General features: G+C 31.8%; 2 protein-coding genes and 1 pseudogene across 2 annotated transcripts; 1 reads left to right on the top strand and 2 right to left on the bottom strand.

Moving 5' to 3' along the window:
* Positions 1–330: 330 nt before the first annotated feature.
* Positions 331–1,937, top strand: LOC112784900 (F-box/kelch-repeat protein At3g23880-like). The gene has a single exon (XM_025828253.3). The coding sequence runs from the start codon at positions 513–515 to the stop codon at positions 1,869–1,871; it is 1,359 nt and encodes a 452-aa protein (XP_025684038.1). The 5' UTR covers positions 331–512; the 3' UTR covers positions 1,872–1,937.
* Positions 1,938–3,358: 1,421 nt separating this feature from the next.
* On the bottom strand, positions 3,359–7,793 carry LOC112785621 (uncharacterized). Its single transcript, XM_025829075.3, has 2 exons — positions 5,081–7,793; positions 3,359–4,001 (listed from the first exon to the last, which is right to left on the bottom strand). The coding sequence occupies exons 1-2, from the start codon at positions 7,389–7,391 to the stop codon at positions 3,412–3,414; spliced, it is 2,901 nt and encodes a 966-aa protein (XP_025684860.1). The 5' UTR covers positions 7,392–7,793; the 3' UTR covers positions 3,359–3,411.
* A 4,192-nt stretch (positions 7,794–11,985) lies between these two features.
* On the bottom strand, positions 11,986–16,288 carry LOC112784035 (uncharacterized; annotated as a pseudogene).
* Between the last annotated feature and the right edge of the window lie 1,184 nt (positions 16,289–17,472).

The raw sequence follows: 17,472 nt of genomic DNA on the forward strand, positions 1-17,472 counted from the left end.
AAACAAATCTTTCTTTATTGAGAAAATATTTTTTATAGACTTTAACAATTTGATCAAGTTAATATTGTCTATGTTTAATTCAAAGATAAAATTTTAAAGAATATTTTTTATAGACTTTAACAATTTCATCAAGTTAATATTGTCTATGTTTAATTCAAAGATAAAATCTTTGAGGGTTACTTGAGCATAATAAAATTAAAATCAGAACGGAATAACAAATATAATTGTAATAAGATATTATGAAAATTAAATAATTAAAAAATAAATTATTTAAAATTTTTTTTTGAAAAAAAAAAAAGATAAATATGTTGAATATATTAGAAAGGGAGATAAGATAAGATAACTCGTTAAGATAAGATAAGATATATTGTGATTTCTCACATTTGATTCTATAAGTAGGACCCGAAATAAATAAAAAAAAATAATAAATAATTAGATTAAATCCTTGACACCATCCAATTTTTTTTTTTTCATTAAAAAGATCCAATTTCTTATTCCTGCTGTTCTAGAGAATGAAGAGGGGTCCCATTCCTGACGATGATGATAGTGTTGCGAGGAAGGGCAAGGTTGTCACAACCACCGAGGAGTGGCCGGAACTGCTCCGCTGTACCACCACAAAACCACCGCCTATTCTTCTGGACGAGCTCATAGAGGAAATCCTGCTGAGGATTCCGGCAAGGTCTCTTGTTCGATTAAGGAACAGCGTCTGCAGTTCATGGAGAACCCTAATTTCCAGTTCCCGATTTGCCAAGGACCACCTTCGACGTTCAATGGCGGTGGATCCAGCCTTGACCGACCCGCGTATTGCCTATTATAGCTCCTGGCAAAAATACTACCCCGTAATCGGAGTTTTCTCCGTCCGATCTGTGTTCGAGAACCGTCCCCATGAATCCACCAAAGTAGTTGCCTATGAGGGACGCCTTCTCATCATTGGCTCTTGTAATGGATTGCTGTGCTTGAACGATAACGAGCGTGCCATGCTGTGGAACCCCTGCACCGGATTCACATCTCAGCCGCTTGAAATTGGTCGTATCTTCTACGTCTGTGGATTCGGTTATGATCATGTGAACGACAAGTATAAGCTTTTCTTAGTTGAGAAAAAGATCGAGAAATCAGGTGGATCTGTCACCAGAATTTTCACATTCGGCCCAAAATCTACCTGGAGAACAATTCAGGATTTCCCATATAACGAGGATACTCTGATGAATACGGCAGGGCTTTTTGTAAGTGGCACTGGCACCCTTAATTGGCTTCTTTGCAGCGGTCGTACTAGTTTTGTCGCAGTTCTTTCCCTCGACTTGGTGAAAGAGACTTATAGTCAGTTTCCGCTTCCCAGTAGGGATTCAGATGATGCTCTCTGTGTGTTTCCCCGACTGGGTATCTTGAGGGGTTGTCTTGCTGTTTGTTATGAGACCAAGCAAACTCATTGGACTCTCTGGATGATGAAGGAGTATGGAGTTCCTCAATCTTGGACTAGATTGGCCATAATCCCCCACCACCCACTGCTCGTTAATCCTCGTTCATCTTATGCATTAGAGCCTATGTACATGTTGAAAAATGATGTTCTACTGGTGTTGTCTCCTAGTGGCAAGTTTGTTTTGTGTAACTTAAATGATGGCAGCATAGATTTTCCTAGTATTGACAGCTCCGCTGCTGGCATTCCCCAACTCCCTCCTTTGTCTCATGGTCCAGGCGGATGGATCTTTCACATCTATCATGAAAGCTTAGTTTCACCCTCGCACTTTGGTCTTCCAACTTGCTCATCATCTCAAATACGGTTATTTAAGCCAACCCTATCTCTTAAGCCTATTCATTTGGTGAATAATATCTCTGTTGAATCCATAACTTTATTACCGGGGGATGTTAAGTAAACAATATGAACAATGGATATTCAATTTATTATGATGGTTATTTTAATATTAGATTTAGATGGATAATTTAAGAGTGTAATGTACTTTTTATTTTATTTAATCTTCCAACTCGCTAATGAGTTATGGCTCAAATGGCATAGACTCTCCATACTCAATTAAGAGTTTGCGGGTTTGAGTCACATATCTTTTTAAATTTTGCTAATGAGTTATAGCTCAAATGACATAAACTCCTCATACTCAATTATCTTTGTTAAAAAAAAAAAACTTGCTAATCCATCTCTTAAGCCTATTCATTTGCTGAAGAATATCCTAATTTATGTTTTACATGAGTTTGATTTTACAAAACTGCGAGTGCAATTTCTGCAAAGATTCAGGTGCAAGTGCTATGTAACACCTTATTTAATATGGGAGTATCTCAATTATAGTGAAATAAACCATTTTTAATAAGGTAAAAACTCAAATGCAGTCGACTTCACGTAAAATTGATAACTGAGAGCAGTTAGATGATTTGACTGATTTGACTAAATTTTCATCTAACGACTTTCAACTATCAACTTGAAGTAATTACACTTGAATTTTCACTTTCTTATGATTAATTCAAATACAAGAACGATTCAATCAATAATAATAATCTTATATATCAATTTTGGCCTTCTAAAAACAAAATTCCGTACATTATTAATTGAGATTAATTAGTTCACTTCAGTCTCTATTTTTTCCATCAAATGTTAATTTGTTAGGTAATATAGCTGAGCAGGGCCTAATTGTTTTTAAATTGACATATTTTTTGGAAAGAATATTTTTTTAATTTTAATACTTTTAATACAAAAAAATATAATTACAAAATTAAAAGTAATGTATAAATCCAATTAAAAAAATATAAAAATCTAATATAAATTTGATAAAATTATAAAAACAAAGAGAGTAACTAAATATAAAATTTAGTTATATACTTATATTTACAAAATTAACTTTATATAAAAAAAAGTAATATATTAAAAATTTACTTTTATTTTCATATTTCATGAAATTTTATTCCATTCATCTTTATGTTGGTTTAAGTCAATAAATATTTATACACATATTAAAGAAGACCAAAGAGAGAAACAAAAAAATTACCTTATTCCAACTAAATGATAGGAATGTACACTCTAGATTCAAAATAACTAGTATATATGAATATTATATGTGTAATATCTCACATGACTCACCCTTTTTGCCAAATTAAATAGGCAAGATAGAAATTGTTATCATATTATATTTTAAAAATTTTTTAATTTATCAACTAATTGATATTATATATATAAAAAAGAAAAGTATAGGGTATCAATATATTATCTGCCAAGTTATAAATAAGAGTTGGCAGAAGTTGACAGAAATGCTGTTGGTAACATAAGGGGATCGAAAAAATTTGATATTTATATAAATATTTTTTGGACTATTTAGAAAGATCAAAATTTACGTAAACAGAACTAAAAACAAAGAAATAAAAAAGAGATGAACTAATTAAAGAAACTTAAAAATACTATTTTTTCAGAGATTAAAATGAAAGAGAGGTAGCATCATTGGAGTTCATATTCAAATACTCTCCATTCTTTGTGTTATGATCAGAAAAGCAGAATCTAATGCTCTCTTCCTTCTTATGATTCTCATCAACTTCTTCACTTGAAACAATAGCTACTTTTCTCCAATTGCACCAGATTCTCAACATTAAATATAACATCACTAAGCATATCAATGTTGAAGTGAAAACAATGGCAACTATTATTGCTGCCACTTCTGTGTTTGACATCTGAATTTTCTCACTAGAAGATTCTATGCAAGAAACCAATAATGGTGGTCCACACAAGTTGGCATCATTGTTGAGGAATGAACTCATTGGAAACTGTGAAAATGTTGAAGGAATCTTGCCATGAAGGTGGTTGTTTGAGAGGTTCAAAACATGGAGGCTTGTGAGTTTGCCAAGTGAAGGAGGAACTTCACCTTCAAGTTCATTGAAAGAAAGATCAAGTCTTTCAAGCTTCATTAAGTTTCCAATGGATGATGGAATCACCCCAGAAAATTGGTTTCTGCTTAGGTCCAATATTACTTGCAGCTCAGTTACCCCTCCAAGCTCAAATGGTATATTACCTAATATGCATATCAGCAATATACATATAATTCCTTACAATATATCATTTTAGAGTAATGTCCTAAAGGAAAAGCCTAGTGGCCAGCAATTTTGTTAAATTCTGACCAGCATGTGTAAAAAAAAGTGAGTTATTTGATGAAATCTCACACCAATCTTACACCATTAAAACCATCATTGATGGCTATTTGATGGCTACAAATCACAAAAATTGATGGCCCCATAGCATTCCTCATGTCCTAAATTCGTTTTCAAAAAGATTTTAGTTTGACAATTTAACTCTCAACGAATTTTAATTAATAAATCAGTTTTTAATTTTTTATTTTGTTGGACATATTAATTTTCACATTAAATTTTGTCTAAAATGTTAGATAAATAAGATATTAAGAATGTAGTATTCTTTGTAGTAGTAGTTCTTATATATTCACAATTAAAACATAGTCGAAGAAAAAATTTATATTTTACAAGATTTCTTTGTAAAATTATCTAATATGTCACATGGACACATATACAAATATTAGATACGATACGATAAAAGGTATAATTTTAGAAAAGTATTCTAAATCCATTCTCAAAGAGTTTTTAGTCGAACAATTTAATCCTCAACGAATTTTAATTAACAAATCAGTTTTTAATCTTTTAAGACATTAATTCTCAAGTTAAATTTTGTCTAAAAAATTAGACAAATCAAATATCAAGGATGTAGTACTCTTTGTAGGAGTGGTTCTTATATATTATATTAACAATCAAAAGATAGTCGAAAGAAAATATCTCTATTTGACATAATTTTTTCGTATATTTATGAATTTTATTGGACTTAGAAATGATACATTGGAAGACTCAAAAGATTATGTTAAAGATACGATAGTTTTTAAAAAATTTTAAAATTCTCAGATCAATTCCTTTATATAGAGGAACAATCTGATATAAAGACTGATTTGTTGAAGACTAAATTGTTTGACTAAAACTTTGTTAGGAGCTGATTTGAGTTATTACTAAATATTTTATGTTAAGCATAAGAGTATATAATATGTTATTGAAAATGAAAAATGTATAGAAGAAGAATCTTAGTATAACTTACCAGTTAAGAAGTTCTGTGAGAGCCTTAGCTCATAAAGCTTTGTGCAATGCTGAATTGTTGATGGAATGAGGCCAGAGAGGCTATTACTTTGCAAGTTCAAGACATTGAGAGAAGTGAGGTTTCCAATTTCATGAGGGATTTCACCTGAGAGATTGTTGTGATGGAGAGAAAGCTTAAGTAGATTTGAGCATTCACCAATCTCATTAGGTACCTTGCCATGGAAGTCATTGAATGAGAGGTCTAATTCACCAAGTTCTTTCAGTTTTCCCAACCATGGAGATATTTGACCAGTGAATCTGTTATTATTGAGCAGAAGGTGTTCGATATTATGACACAGTGAGAGTTGTGGTGGCACATCCCCTGTTAAATTGTTGAATGACAGATCAAGAAAGTTGAGAGCTGAAAGCTTGCCTAATTCAGAAGGAATGCTTCCTGTAAGGCAATTCTGCGCGAGCCGGATACGAACGAGGTTCGACGACTCTGCTAGACTAGAAGGGATTGGACCCGAGAAGCTGTTGTTGGTTAAGTCCAAAACAGTGAGAGAATTTGAGCCAGTGAGAGGAAACAAACTTCCACTGAACTTGTTGTGTGAGAAATTAATGATCTTTAGGTTCTTGAGAAGAAAGAGTGAAGTAGGAAGAGGTCCTTCAAATGAGTTATTGTAACGGGTAATGGTACTAAGTTCTGAAAGGTAACTGAATGTGGAAGGTATTGAACCTGAAAACCTGTTATCTGCTAATGCCAACAACTGTAGCATCTTACAGTGTCCCATGCTTGAAGGAATTGGACCTGAAAACTCATTCTGCCTTAAATGGAGAACAACTAAGTCCTTAAGCTTACCAATATTCTCTGGTATGTTCCCAGAAAATTGGTTTCCAAAGAAGTCTATTTCCCTTAGGCTTGTGCAGTTTGTTAACTCTTTTGGTATAGGTCCATTCATCTGATTATCATAAAGGTAAATGGTGTTCAATCTCTGTAGTCTTCCAATCTCATCTGGAATTCTTCCTGTGAAGAAGTTGCCAAACAAGAAAAGACCTTGTAAGGTACTAATATTTCCGATTTCTCGAGGCAGAGAACCGGTGAAACTGTTGTTATTCAACACAAGATCTGTGAGGTTCTGTAGTTTGTCCAAATCGGAGGGAAGTTCTCTGTTGAAGCGATTATCCGAAAGATCTAACTGTTGAATCGAGGAGCAGTTGAGTATCTCCAATGGAAACTTCCCAGATAGCTCGTTCCTTGCCACGAACAACTGCTCAAGTTTTGAACCTCTGAAGCAGAAGCCACTTGGGATACTACCTGTTAAAGCATTATCCGACAGAACCATAGTTACAAGATTCTGTAGTTTGCTGTTAAGGAGTGTCAGTGATCCAGAGAGGTTATTTCTGGACAAGTCAAGCTTCTGCAGCCGGCTCAAACCATTGAGTTCCGAAGGAATTTCGCCATTCAATTTGTTTCCAAGCAAATTCAGGTATGTCAAGTTTGAAAGACTACTCAATGATGAAGGGATTGAACCAGATAAACTGTTATTAGCCAAATTCAGAATCTTCAATGTTTTGAGTGACCCTATAGAAAAGGGTATCTCTCCTTCAAGCATGTTGTTCGATGCTGCGAAATTTTCGAGCTCTTCACAAGCTTGAATCTCTTGGGATATGATGCCACTAAGACTGTTAACCTGCAAATCAAGTGTTGTTAGATGCTTCAAGTTACCAATCTCAGTTGGTATGCTTCCGTTAAGGTTGCAATTGGCCAGTCCCAACACTTTCAACTCACTCAATTTTCCAATGCTATTCGGAATTTCGCCTTTCAGCATGTTATCTCCAAGTCTAAGAACTTGCAACTTGTTCAAATTACCTATCTCTGCAGGAATTTTACAAGATAGATTGTTTGAGTAAAGTAGCAATGTTCTTAGATTTTGAAGATTACCAAGCTCAGAAGGGATGCATCCGGTGAGAGAATTCGAAGACAAATCAAGCTCCTGAAGATGAATGAGGTTGCTGAAATCAACAGAGATAGAACCTGAAATTCCTGAGCTAGAAAGATTCAAGCCTACAACATGTGTCTCATCATCATCATTATCATCCACTTCTTCACATGTTAATCCATTCCAGCTACACAGATTTGTTCTTGGAGACCAGTTTCTCATGACTTCTAATGGATCAACAAGTTCTGATTTGATTCTCAGAAGCCAGTAGGAATCTCTTTCACTATCTCCAAGAGTTGTAACAAAAACTGTTTGCAATATGGTAAACAATAGAAAACAATGGCACATGAAAATGGAATCCATTTTGGATTGGACCAATTTGAGTTTCATGCTAAGGATTTAAGAAACTGATAAAATGGTCCAAAGGGTAATAAGCTCTGAGAGGCAAAAAAGAATCAACAAAGGCTCAAATTCTGAGAAGCAGAGAAGGAAAGTAGCAAGAAAAGAATAGGAAATGAAGGAAGAAGCAATAAGCAACAATTGTACATGAAATTCTATAAGAAGATGTAAGATCATAATCAAACTAATAGTAGTTCTAGTGGAAGAGTAGCCATGCTAAGTGTGAAAATAAAGTTGAGTTTTTTGCAGATATGGTAGATTATGAACTTGTTCAACTTACAATTTATCTGATAAAAGTGTAGATACCTTTACACCTTTTGAGTTTCAACAACTTTTTCATCCTTTCCAGTATTGGCAACAAATAAAATATTTTACTTTGTGGCATGTGTAATTAAATTGTTAAGCATAGGATATGGTGGGTTTTATTAATGGTGCACTCATGCATAATAGAAAAAGGTGACATCATAATGAGGTCACTTTCTATCCTTCTACTAATATTGCTTTTAAGGAAAAGAAAATCATAATACAAATTCTTAAATATATTGAAAAGAAGTTTTGTCGTAAGTCAACAGGATTGCAAGTGCTATGGTCAATTCTACTACAAAATTGTCAACCAAATATGCATAAGTTGGTTACAATTTTGCTACATTTATAATTTTTTTTATATAATAAACACTATTTTAACACCAGTATCTTATTAACAATCAACGTAGATTTTCTTCGTCTTATTAATTAATAACAACCGTATATTTATATAAGTACATATACGTGTTTTTTTAAAGATATTTTTTAGTAATTAAAATTTGACATATATAATTAATTAAATCGTGTTATTTTTGTTAGGTCAGACAAATTAATTTGATCGAAAAAATTGTGAATCAAATCTTGAATGGTCTAAAATAATATTTTTTTATAGAAAATGACTACAATATTTTTATTATAGAAAATAACTAAAATACTCCTATTTTATATATATTAATTTTGAAAACTCTAAATTATAACCCTATGACGGCAGATAAGTAAAGGATTCGAATTTAGGATTCTTAAAATTAATATATATAATAGGAGTATTTTAATCATTTTCTATAATAAAAATATTGTAGTTATTTTCTATAAAAAATAATATTAATTTAGACTAGTTTAAGATTTAATTTACTATTTTTTCGGTCAAATTAATTTATCTGACTTAATTTTGATAAAAATAACACGATTTAATCAATTATATGTGTTAAATTTTAATTACTAAAAAATATCTTTAAAAAAAATATTTTAGACGTCTTTATTTAAATTACTCCGTTTATACAAATATAAAAAATATTTGGTGTATGAATAATATTTTTATACCGATTATGTCGTCTAATAAATGCAAAATTGCAACTCCAAATATGTTAATATAATATTTGTATAACATACATGAACCTGTCCAATTACTGTGACCTTAGTGTGAAAAGAAGCTTTTAGAGTTATCAATATCCACAAAGAAAGAAAAGGCAATAAGAGCCTAAGATTACAAGCGTGCATAATGGTATCTGAGAAAGTGAGTATGAATTCATCATTATATATGAGAAAGTTGAATCACCATAATATTATGAATTTTACATTATGCTAGCTTATTGCTTTCCTTGGTTAACTTGTGTTTGCTTTATCCACGTGTGAAGCACATCACATTCTTAAGTGTCCCTAGAGATTGAGATTTCAGAACATATCCTTTATCTTAGATTAGATTTGTTTTGTGGCGTCATGTCTTGTTGCAGCTTACTAGGTGGTTTGTGTTTTTTCTTCCTCCTTAATTCGATGTTAAATATGATAACTAAACATAGGAGAAAACAAACACAATAACTTGAGGTTACAAGTTAATGAGTGTTAAAAGTTAAAACTATTTGAGGTTTGGTGTATTACAAGCACTTAATCTAAAAAGTAATTACCCAAATTAATTTTAAGGTTTTTAATATCGGACAATTTAGTTTCATAAGTTTCAAAATATACAAAACAGTCTTAATTATTTTAAATTTGATTTATTTAATTGAAATGATTGTTTTAAAATTTTTAAAATTTTTCAAGAACTATTTGAGATTTTAAAAATTTTTAGAAACTTATTTGTATCTCACTTTTCAAATTAAATTAGAGTGAATCTGTATTATTGTCTAAAGAAAATAAATGTTAAAAATTATTTATGTATTTTAAAATTTAAGAGATTAAAATGTTCAATTTTAAAAATCTCATGAACTGATTTGGATAATTACTCTAATTTAAATGAGATATATTGTTTGCATTTTTTTTTATTTCGACACTCATCTAATAATAAAAAATTGCTATTCTAGTATGTGAGGGACTGTTTTGATTATCGAAATAATTGTTTTGAAATTTTTTAAACTTTTCGAGAACTCTTTTTATATTTCATTATGTAAACTAATTTGTCCATTTTGTACATGTAAACACTTAATTAACGACTACGTGTGCGAGTTAACATTGTATTGAACAGTTAGAGAATATATTATCAAACGGAAGTAAACGTTGAGAATTGTTTTTTGTCTATTTTAAAATTTGAGAGATTAAAGTATCCAATTTAAAAATCTCAAAAACTAATTTAAATAATTACTCTTAAAATTAAGAAAAACCGAACTAAAACAAAAAAAATCCATCTATAAATTAGGTAGGTTATACCAATGATAATCATAATCGTAATGTGATTCAAAAGATTACTTTATCTTTGAGTCGTGACCAAAATAAGTTAGTTACTATAGCATATGTTTGATTCAGCTAACATTCAACTATTGAATGAAATGAAATAGAGTAATAGACTAGAGAATGTGGTGTTGGTTAAAAATTGAAGGACGTGTTTGGTTTATGTTTTCATTTTCTGTTTTTATTTTTATTATTTTTTATTTTTTAAATTTTGTAAAAGAAAAAGTGAAAACATGAGTTAAAAATAAAAAATAAAATTTTATTATTTTTATTTTTTTTTCACTCTAGAAAATAAAAAATACTAAAAATGAAAACAAAAAATGAAAATACAAACCAAACGTACTCTAAAATTGTTTGGCAAGATGTTCTTTTGCCTAATTGCCTTTTGTTTAATGAAAAATTTGCATCCGCATGAGATTAGTTTTTACTTTTTATTTTTATGAAGATTCTATATATATGTTAACCAATCACATAAAAACAAGGCACGTAATCTTTCATATTTCAGTGTTATACTGCTATCACCATCTTGGCTCAATATTTCTAAAGATTCATGAACAAGCAACTCATAAAAATAATGATGAATATTCAGTAGAGTTTGCTAAAGTCCTAGTCATGAAAAAAAAAATATTGTATACACGTATTGTAGTTGTAGATGTACAAAATGGAAACTATTTATTTACGATATTGTAAGATATGTAAGTACAAATAAATAATGTCGATGTGAAGCACTAGTAACTTAGGCTGCGTTTGTTTACAGAGACAGGATACTGAGACATAAAATTGTATTTAGCAGAGGAGATATGGACAGAGACAATGTATCCATAGACAATGAATTAGTGTATTTTGTGTCCATCCTGACAGGAAGAACACGGAAACACTAACAAGAGACACAACTTATTTTTTATTTTTTCATTATTTTTGTTAATTTTTTATAATTATATTTTTTTATTATTATATTTTTCATCTCAAATTTTTTGAATAAAAAAAAAATGAGAATAAATTAGATTTTTATAATTTGTTCTAGTTTATCACCAAACTGAATACAAGAACATAAAATTTTTATATTTATGTCCATCAGTGCCTTGTCCTGTCCTTAGTGTCTTGTTGTCCTGTTCTCGGAAACAAACGCAGCCTTAGTGCTTCCACATTTTTGGGATACCACGAGTGCTTATATTATCACTATGATCTTCATATATAGTATATACACATCAACACATGCTAGCAAAGTGCTTTTTATTAATGGCTAGCATGCACAAATCACTTCACCATGCTGGCCACCAAAAGCCTCTTGATGGTTGATGCCTTTGGTATTCTCGACCCGATAAACTAAAGACTAATTCGTCGCAGATCTAAGTATACACAAAGTGAAATTTGAATCTCCGACACTTGTTTAAGCGGACGAATGAAATGACTGCTCGAATAACTCAAATTGGTTTACATAGCTTATAATTTATTATTAAGGTTTAAGTTTGGTATACAAATTATAACCTTTTGTTGGAAAACGCTGGGGTGTATAAACATTTGAATATCTTTGCACTTTTTACAAAAAATACAAAACTGATCACACATGGATGCTTTGATTTTCATATAATGGCTGTTACACATCTAACAAAAATACATTAATTTCTTTCGATTATTCATAGATTTAGTTAATATTGATTTGAAGGTAAAAATACAAAAAATTACCACCTTGCACAACTTTAACTCCCTAGATCATAGGATGACATGCAGTCATGCAACTCTTATGGAAAAACCACAATTAATCAAAAAGAAAAAATAGTAAATAATGAACTGAATTAATTGAAGACGACTTCTTCTTCTCGTGGGAATGATAACTCGTGAATTATTAATTTATTAGATTATTTGACATATTTGACTAAATTACTTAATATCATAAGTATTTATATCGTTAACTATCATCTTTATATGAAAACATCTTCATGTGAATAGGTACCCTAATTAAAATACATTGTGATCTCGTTCCCAAAATGAATATCTACTAAGGCATAGTACTTAATATAAAACATGATATGCAAAAGTATAACTACAATTCTACAAATGTTTCTTCCTCCTGTTTGCTTCTTCTATATTGTGAGCCCTCATTTACAATATCTTGCAACCTCAAATTTATTCTGGATGAGTCAAGAGGATTCGTGTATAAATGTTCAATTAGATTTTAACATTTTGTTGAAGGTAAGAGGTGCCTTGATCCATGGGAAACGGATCTTCTTAGGTTGATTTTTCACATAACCTTGTTAGGTGTGATCTTTTACCCTTCATTTAAAATAAGGAATCAATACAAAACACTTGACAAGCAGAATGAAAGGTGAGAGATTACACATGGAAGTTCGTATGAAAAATCAACATGAGAGGATCAATTCCAAGTTCTAAACAAACTTTACAAGGAAATTGTTTACTTTTACTGCGCCGCGGTGGAAGCAGGAGGTATAAATCTCATGAGGAAGCTTGACAGGGACCAAATGCAAATCACACCAAGGAATTGTAGGACATTCAAAAGGGTACCCAGAGAGTTATTTATAGCCATGTTGTGTGAGGTCATCTCAGCTCCTCTAACTGTAAATGATAAAGCAGTCACCAGTTGTGCTGCTCTATTTAGTTGGTGCAATCTATACACCTGTCAATAACAATCTATTAGTAGAAGTTGTTGATGTAAATTTGCATTAAGATCTGTATCATTGATGATGCACCAGATTTATCTCACTGAATCTAGACATAGTCCTTAGTTCCTTATTCATACATAACTCATCAAGTGAAATTTTTAGTCGATTCGTCCAATTAAGAAGACCTAGAGAATCAAAATGCTAATTTAGTGTATCAATTAGGCAGGCAAAACTCTATAAGGAAAAGGGTGGCTGGATAAATTAATCTTTTTGTGATTACACTTTACGAGGAGGACAAAAATACATAATTTGATCAGCATGGAATTGGATTGTACTTACTTGGAAGATTAATGGAATAGCAGACCATGAAGGTGATTTTCGATATCTTGCATACTGTTCAAATGCAAATTGGACAACTATACCAACCAGGTATGGAGCAAGAGTTGCGGATGCAGCAGGACCAGTCCACGGCCAGACCAAACCCATAGTGACCATAGGAATTACGAGACTAAGCACCAGGGTAGCAACAGAAGAGACGCGATGTCCCAACTGAGAGGGCAGAGTATCTCGACTGGTTGTAGCGGTTTCTTGTTGCATGGGTCTCCTTAATCGGTCTAGTAGATAAAGATATACCGCAACACCACAATAGAAAATTGCTTCTGTGAAGAATAATATGAGGAAATCTGTAGATGAAGAAAGCTGTCAGTTCAGAGAAGAGAGCCAAATATGTATAAAGAAAGAAAGAAAGAGAACTAAAAAGATTTCAAGCAAGCAATTATACATGCAGACCCCAAGAATTACTACAATTACTAAGTCATGCTTTTCCCCGCTACTCGGACTAAAAAATTAAATTTCTAAACCAGGTTCAATATTTGTAAAAGTTTTATCAACTTCAGCCCAAAATTTATGATGAATTATGCTTGTGGTTTAATTAAGTCTCATTTTCAGTCCAATGACTATTGTTAATTGATTTTATATCGAGAAACAATAATTCCAAATTAATCGATGAGCAGCATATCCACGTTCAGAAAGTCCAAAATGCTCCCCTAGCATTTTCCAATTACTAAAAACCCCAAATGAAATTAGTTCCCCTTTGCACCACAGGTTTCTTCACCAGCAGATGGCACATATTACCCACATCGGTTCAATAAGTTACTTAATATGAACTACATCCAAATGCAAGAACAGTATTGCAGAGTGAAGACAAAACAATGCATCACCAAAACACATACAATGAACAAACAAAACAGAGAGGCTTTCTTCCATCGAAACTTTACCTGTTAACAAAGAGTCTTCGAAAATGATGGAGAGCACTTTGCGCAAATAGAGTGAAGGAAAAATGAAAGAAGCAACAAGGACCGCAGGACCCACAAACCACAAGATGCTATTTTGACTCTTTTCTGATTTTGACGATAGTGTCTCCTTGTCTTTTCCATATGGACGGTTATAGAATGATATAAAGCCTGGTTTTCCATCACTTCCCAATAATTAAAAGATGAGTTGCCAATGGTAGATATGTCTTCAGCAATAGCATCTTCGCTTTCTGGAACTAAAGCAGCTTCATCAAGCTCAGTGCTTTGTGGTTGATCCTCAGAGACAACAGAGAGAGCATTATGCTGTTTCTGGAACCTTCCCTTTAACTTTGGAATTCCATATATAAACTTGAACTGGCATGACTTGTCTAACCATGATAGAAATACAAAAAAGAACGTTAACTGAGAACACATCCAGAGGATTTCATACATGTCAGGAAACCCCTAGATCACATCATTTGCGCTGATGCAGGTACAAATTAGACTTGTGAACTTCACACTTTGTGCCAAAGGATTCCCTCCATTAAGCAAACAATTAAATATCTGATGGAACTCTCATGAAATATGCACATGTAAAGCCTTTTCAGCATTAAAACCTCCAATAATACCATGATTAACAGTTCTTACTGGAGGGAATTTTCACTGAAGTGTGAAGTTCAGGGGTCATTTGCACTTTTCAACCCCAAGATCTAATCAGCACATGGACCAAAGTTTAAAGGTGTAGAGCCATCTACAGCTAACAGACTTATCTAAGGAGTAACTTGTAACATTCATATCTCTAAAAGAGGAAGAAAAAGCAGCTGACAGAAGCTTACTGCAGAATGCAGAGATTCATGAATCACCGAATAGATAAGCAAGCTACCTTTAGCATATATTTGCAGCTGGGCAGCAGTTTGTTTGTTGACAAACAACCCTTGTGATAATCTTGACTGAATATAGAATGAAAAGAACGCCACACAAGTTGAAGAGTAAATCAAGCAATACTCGAAGATAATGAAGCAGAACAGGATAATGAAATGAAGTTTAACTAGAAGATAGCAAGAGTGCGTTACTAAAGTATGGCAAGTTACACAATTGCTTGATTAGTAGTTTAAATATATAGAAAGCTCTAAGTAGACATTGTTGAGATTTATACATGTCATGCCTATCATCACCATATTGAAGAAAAATAATTATATATACAGTGACTATTGGAATGCATACATCCATTTGACCAAGTGAATTGCGACCATTAGATTACATATCTTCCACTTTCGTCCAAGTTCTACTGATGAACGAAAATTCAGCAGCGAAACCCTATCCAGTCTTAATCCAATACTAACAGGGAGATCCTCATTCTGCAACTTCAAGAGCTACACCGAAATCCAACAGATTCGAAGTGTCCTCTAAAACCAAAAGCTGTCTATCTAAATCCAATAAGTTGTGTATAGTTGTAATCAATCAAGGCTTAAAACTAGGGAGAAATTCTTGGATGCTCCTAGCGCGCTCTTACCGTCGAGTGTGTCATCATAACAACACTAAAACCATCAAATTGGAGACAGCAGCTAGCTAAACACACAAGATAAGTTAGGCAGCAGCTTTTTCCTCTTTCAATTTTTTCTTTTGAGCCCTAACACTAAGAATAGCTATCACCAAATGAGGGCCAAATTGCACACTACCTCATGCAAAAGCATAACCCTAATCAACAAATGCATAAGCCATACATACATAACCCTATTCAAGTAACTATTAGTCAATCCAAGCACTAAGTTTTCATGGAACGAAAATGGATACAAATAATTACACCATAAACATGAAATTAATTAATAAAACAAATTAAGACAGGTCATAATTAGGGGTGATTGATATAAAAAACGTACCTGGAAAAGTGTTGTACGGTTAAAAGGGGAAGGAAGAGGAGCCACTAAGCAAGAAGAAAATGATGAACCAATTCTGCTACTGCTTCCCATAATCATAATCATAATAACAACAATAATAATAATAATAATTATACTAATGATATGTTAGTTAGTGTGATTGTAGAAGCTGTAGTAGCTTCGAATTAAGCTCAACCTGAGAAGAACAAATCCTGAACGAACATCAACCCATATTTGATGATTTTGGGGGAATATTAATATTAAATTAATATTAATGTGAATTAGTGATAATAATTAAATAATATTATATTATAGCATATTATATTATATTCGGCGTTTGAATTTGAGCTCAAGAGTGGAGAGTGAAGAGAGTGTGGTGTGTTTCTGTGATCTGTGTTGAACCGATTTGGCTTCTCTTTCTGGTTTTGGATGATGAACCCTCCAACATATTCCACATTTTTTATTCTTTCTTTTTGTTTTTTTAGGAACAGATTTAGCTTTGAAATTAAAACAAACCTAAAAAATTTCGCATGGGACAATTTTGTCTCTAAAATTTTTTTATTATATTAGGTTTTAGAATTTTACAAAAATAAAATGAAAAAAAATTCTAAACGGCCCTTACAATTATTTCAAAAAACAATGAGACCCTTAATAAAAAAAATCTAATCCGACTGTTGAGCTTTACTTTTATGAGACTAATTAATTCTTGTACAAAAAAAAATTAATGTTATTTTTTTTTGCATAGGAGCTAATCAATTTCAAAAAAAAAGATCAGAGACTGAATTTGATGTTTTTTTTTAAGACCTCGTAGTCCTTTCGAAGTAATTATCAAGAGTCGGGTGGAGTATTCACTCAAATAAAATATATAAGTCCTTATCTTAACTAAATGTATTATTTTTATTTGGATAAATAAACTTTTAAATGTGTGATAGAAGAATATATATCTCTTGTTTTCATAAAATTTAAAAATTTTAATATATAATATTTTTTTAGAGACGAAAACATTTAATGCAAAATTTGTTAAAAACGTATTTAAGTATATTTTCTTAAAAAAAATGTGAAATGAAAGGAACAAAATTTCATTAAACAATATTCTTTTCATTACATTCAATTTGTAATTTAAAGTTTTTTATTTATAAATATTGATTAAATATAAAAAATGAGTCGCTAATTAATTATTATAAAAATGTATATTATTTTAGTAATTAATTATTTTATTAGAAAAATGTTATAAAAAAAATTGGAAGCAACTATGCTTGAGTATTTAAGATTTTCTTTCTGTGTAATTTAAGAAAACAAAATAAAACACTCAATATACTCTTCTTTTTTTGTCCTAAAAAGAACTCTATAGTATATATTTGAAAAATTTTTTTTTTTTTTTTTTTTTTTAGTCTTGGGCTAAGCCCATAAACCCTACCCAAACCCATAATCCAACCCGCCCAAACCCAAACCCCAAACTGATCTTTTCCCTCTCAAGGCGTTGAATTGCAACAGCAAGAGATAAGCTTCCATGGCATCCAAGCTAAGATCCTGGTTTCTTCCACTTTCCGATTGATCTTGTCTGGAATCAAGGCGTGGTTTGGTTCATGAAGTCCAC

The sequence above is a fragment of the Arachis hypogaea genome, chromosome 20 (genome assembly GCF_003086295.3).
Source record: "Arachis hypogaea cultivar Tifrunner chromosome 20, arahy.Tifrunner.gnm2.J5K5, whole genome shotgun sequence".
NCBI lineage: Eukaryota > Viridiplantae > Streptophyta > Magnoliopsida > Fabales > Fabaceae > Arachis > Arachis hypogaea.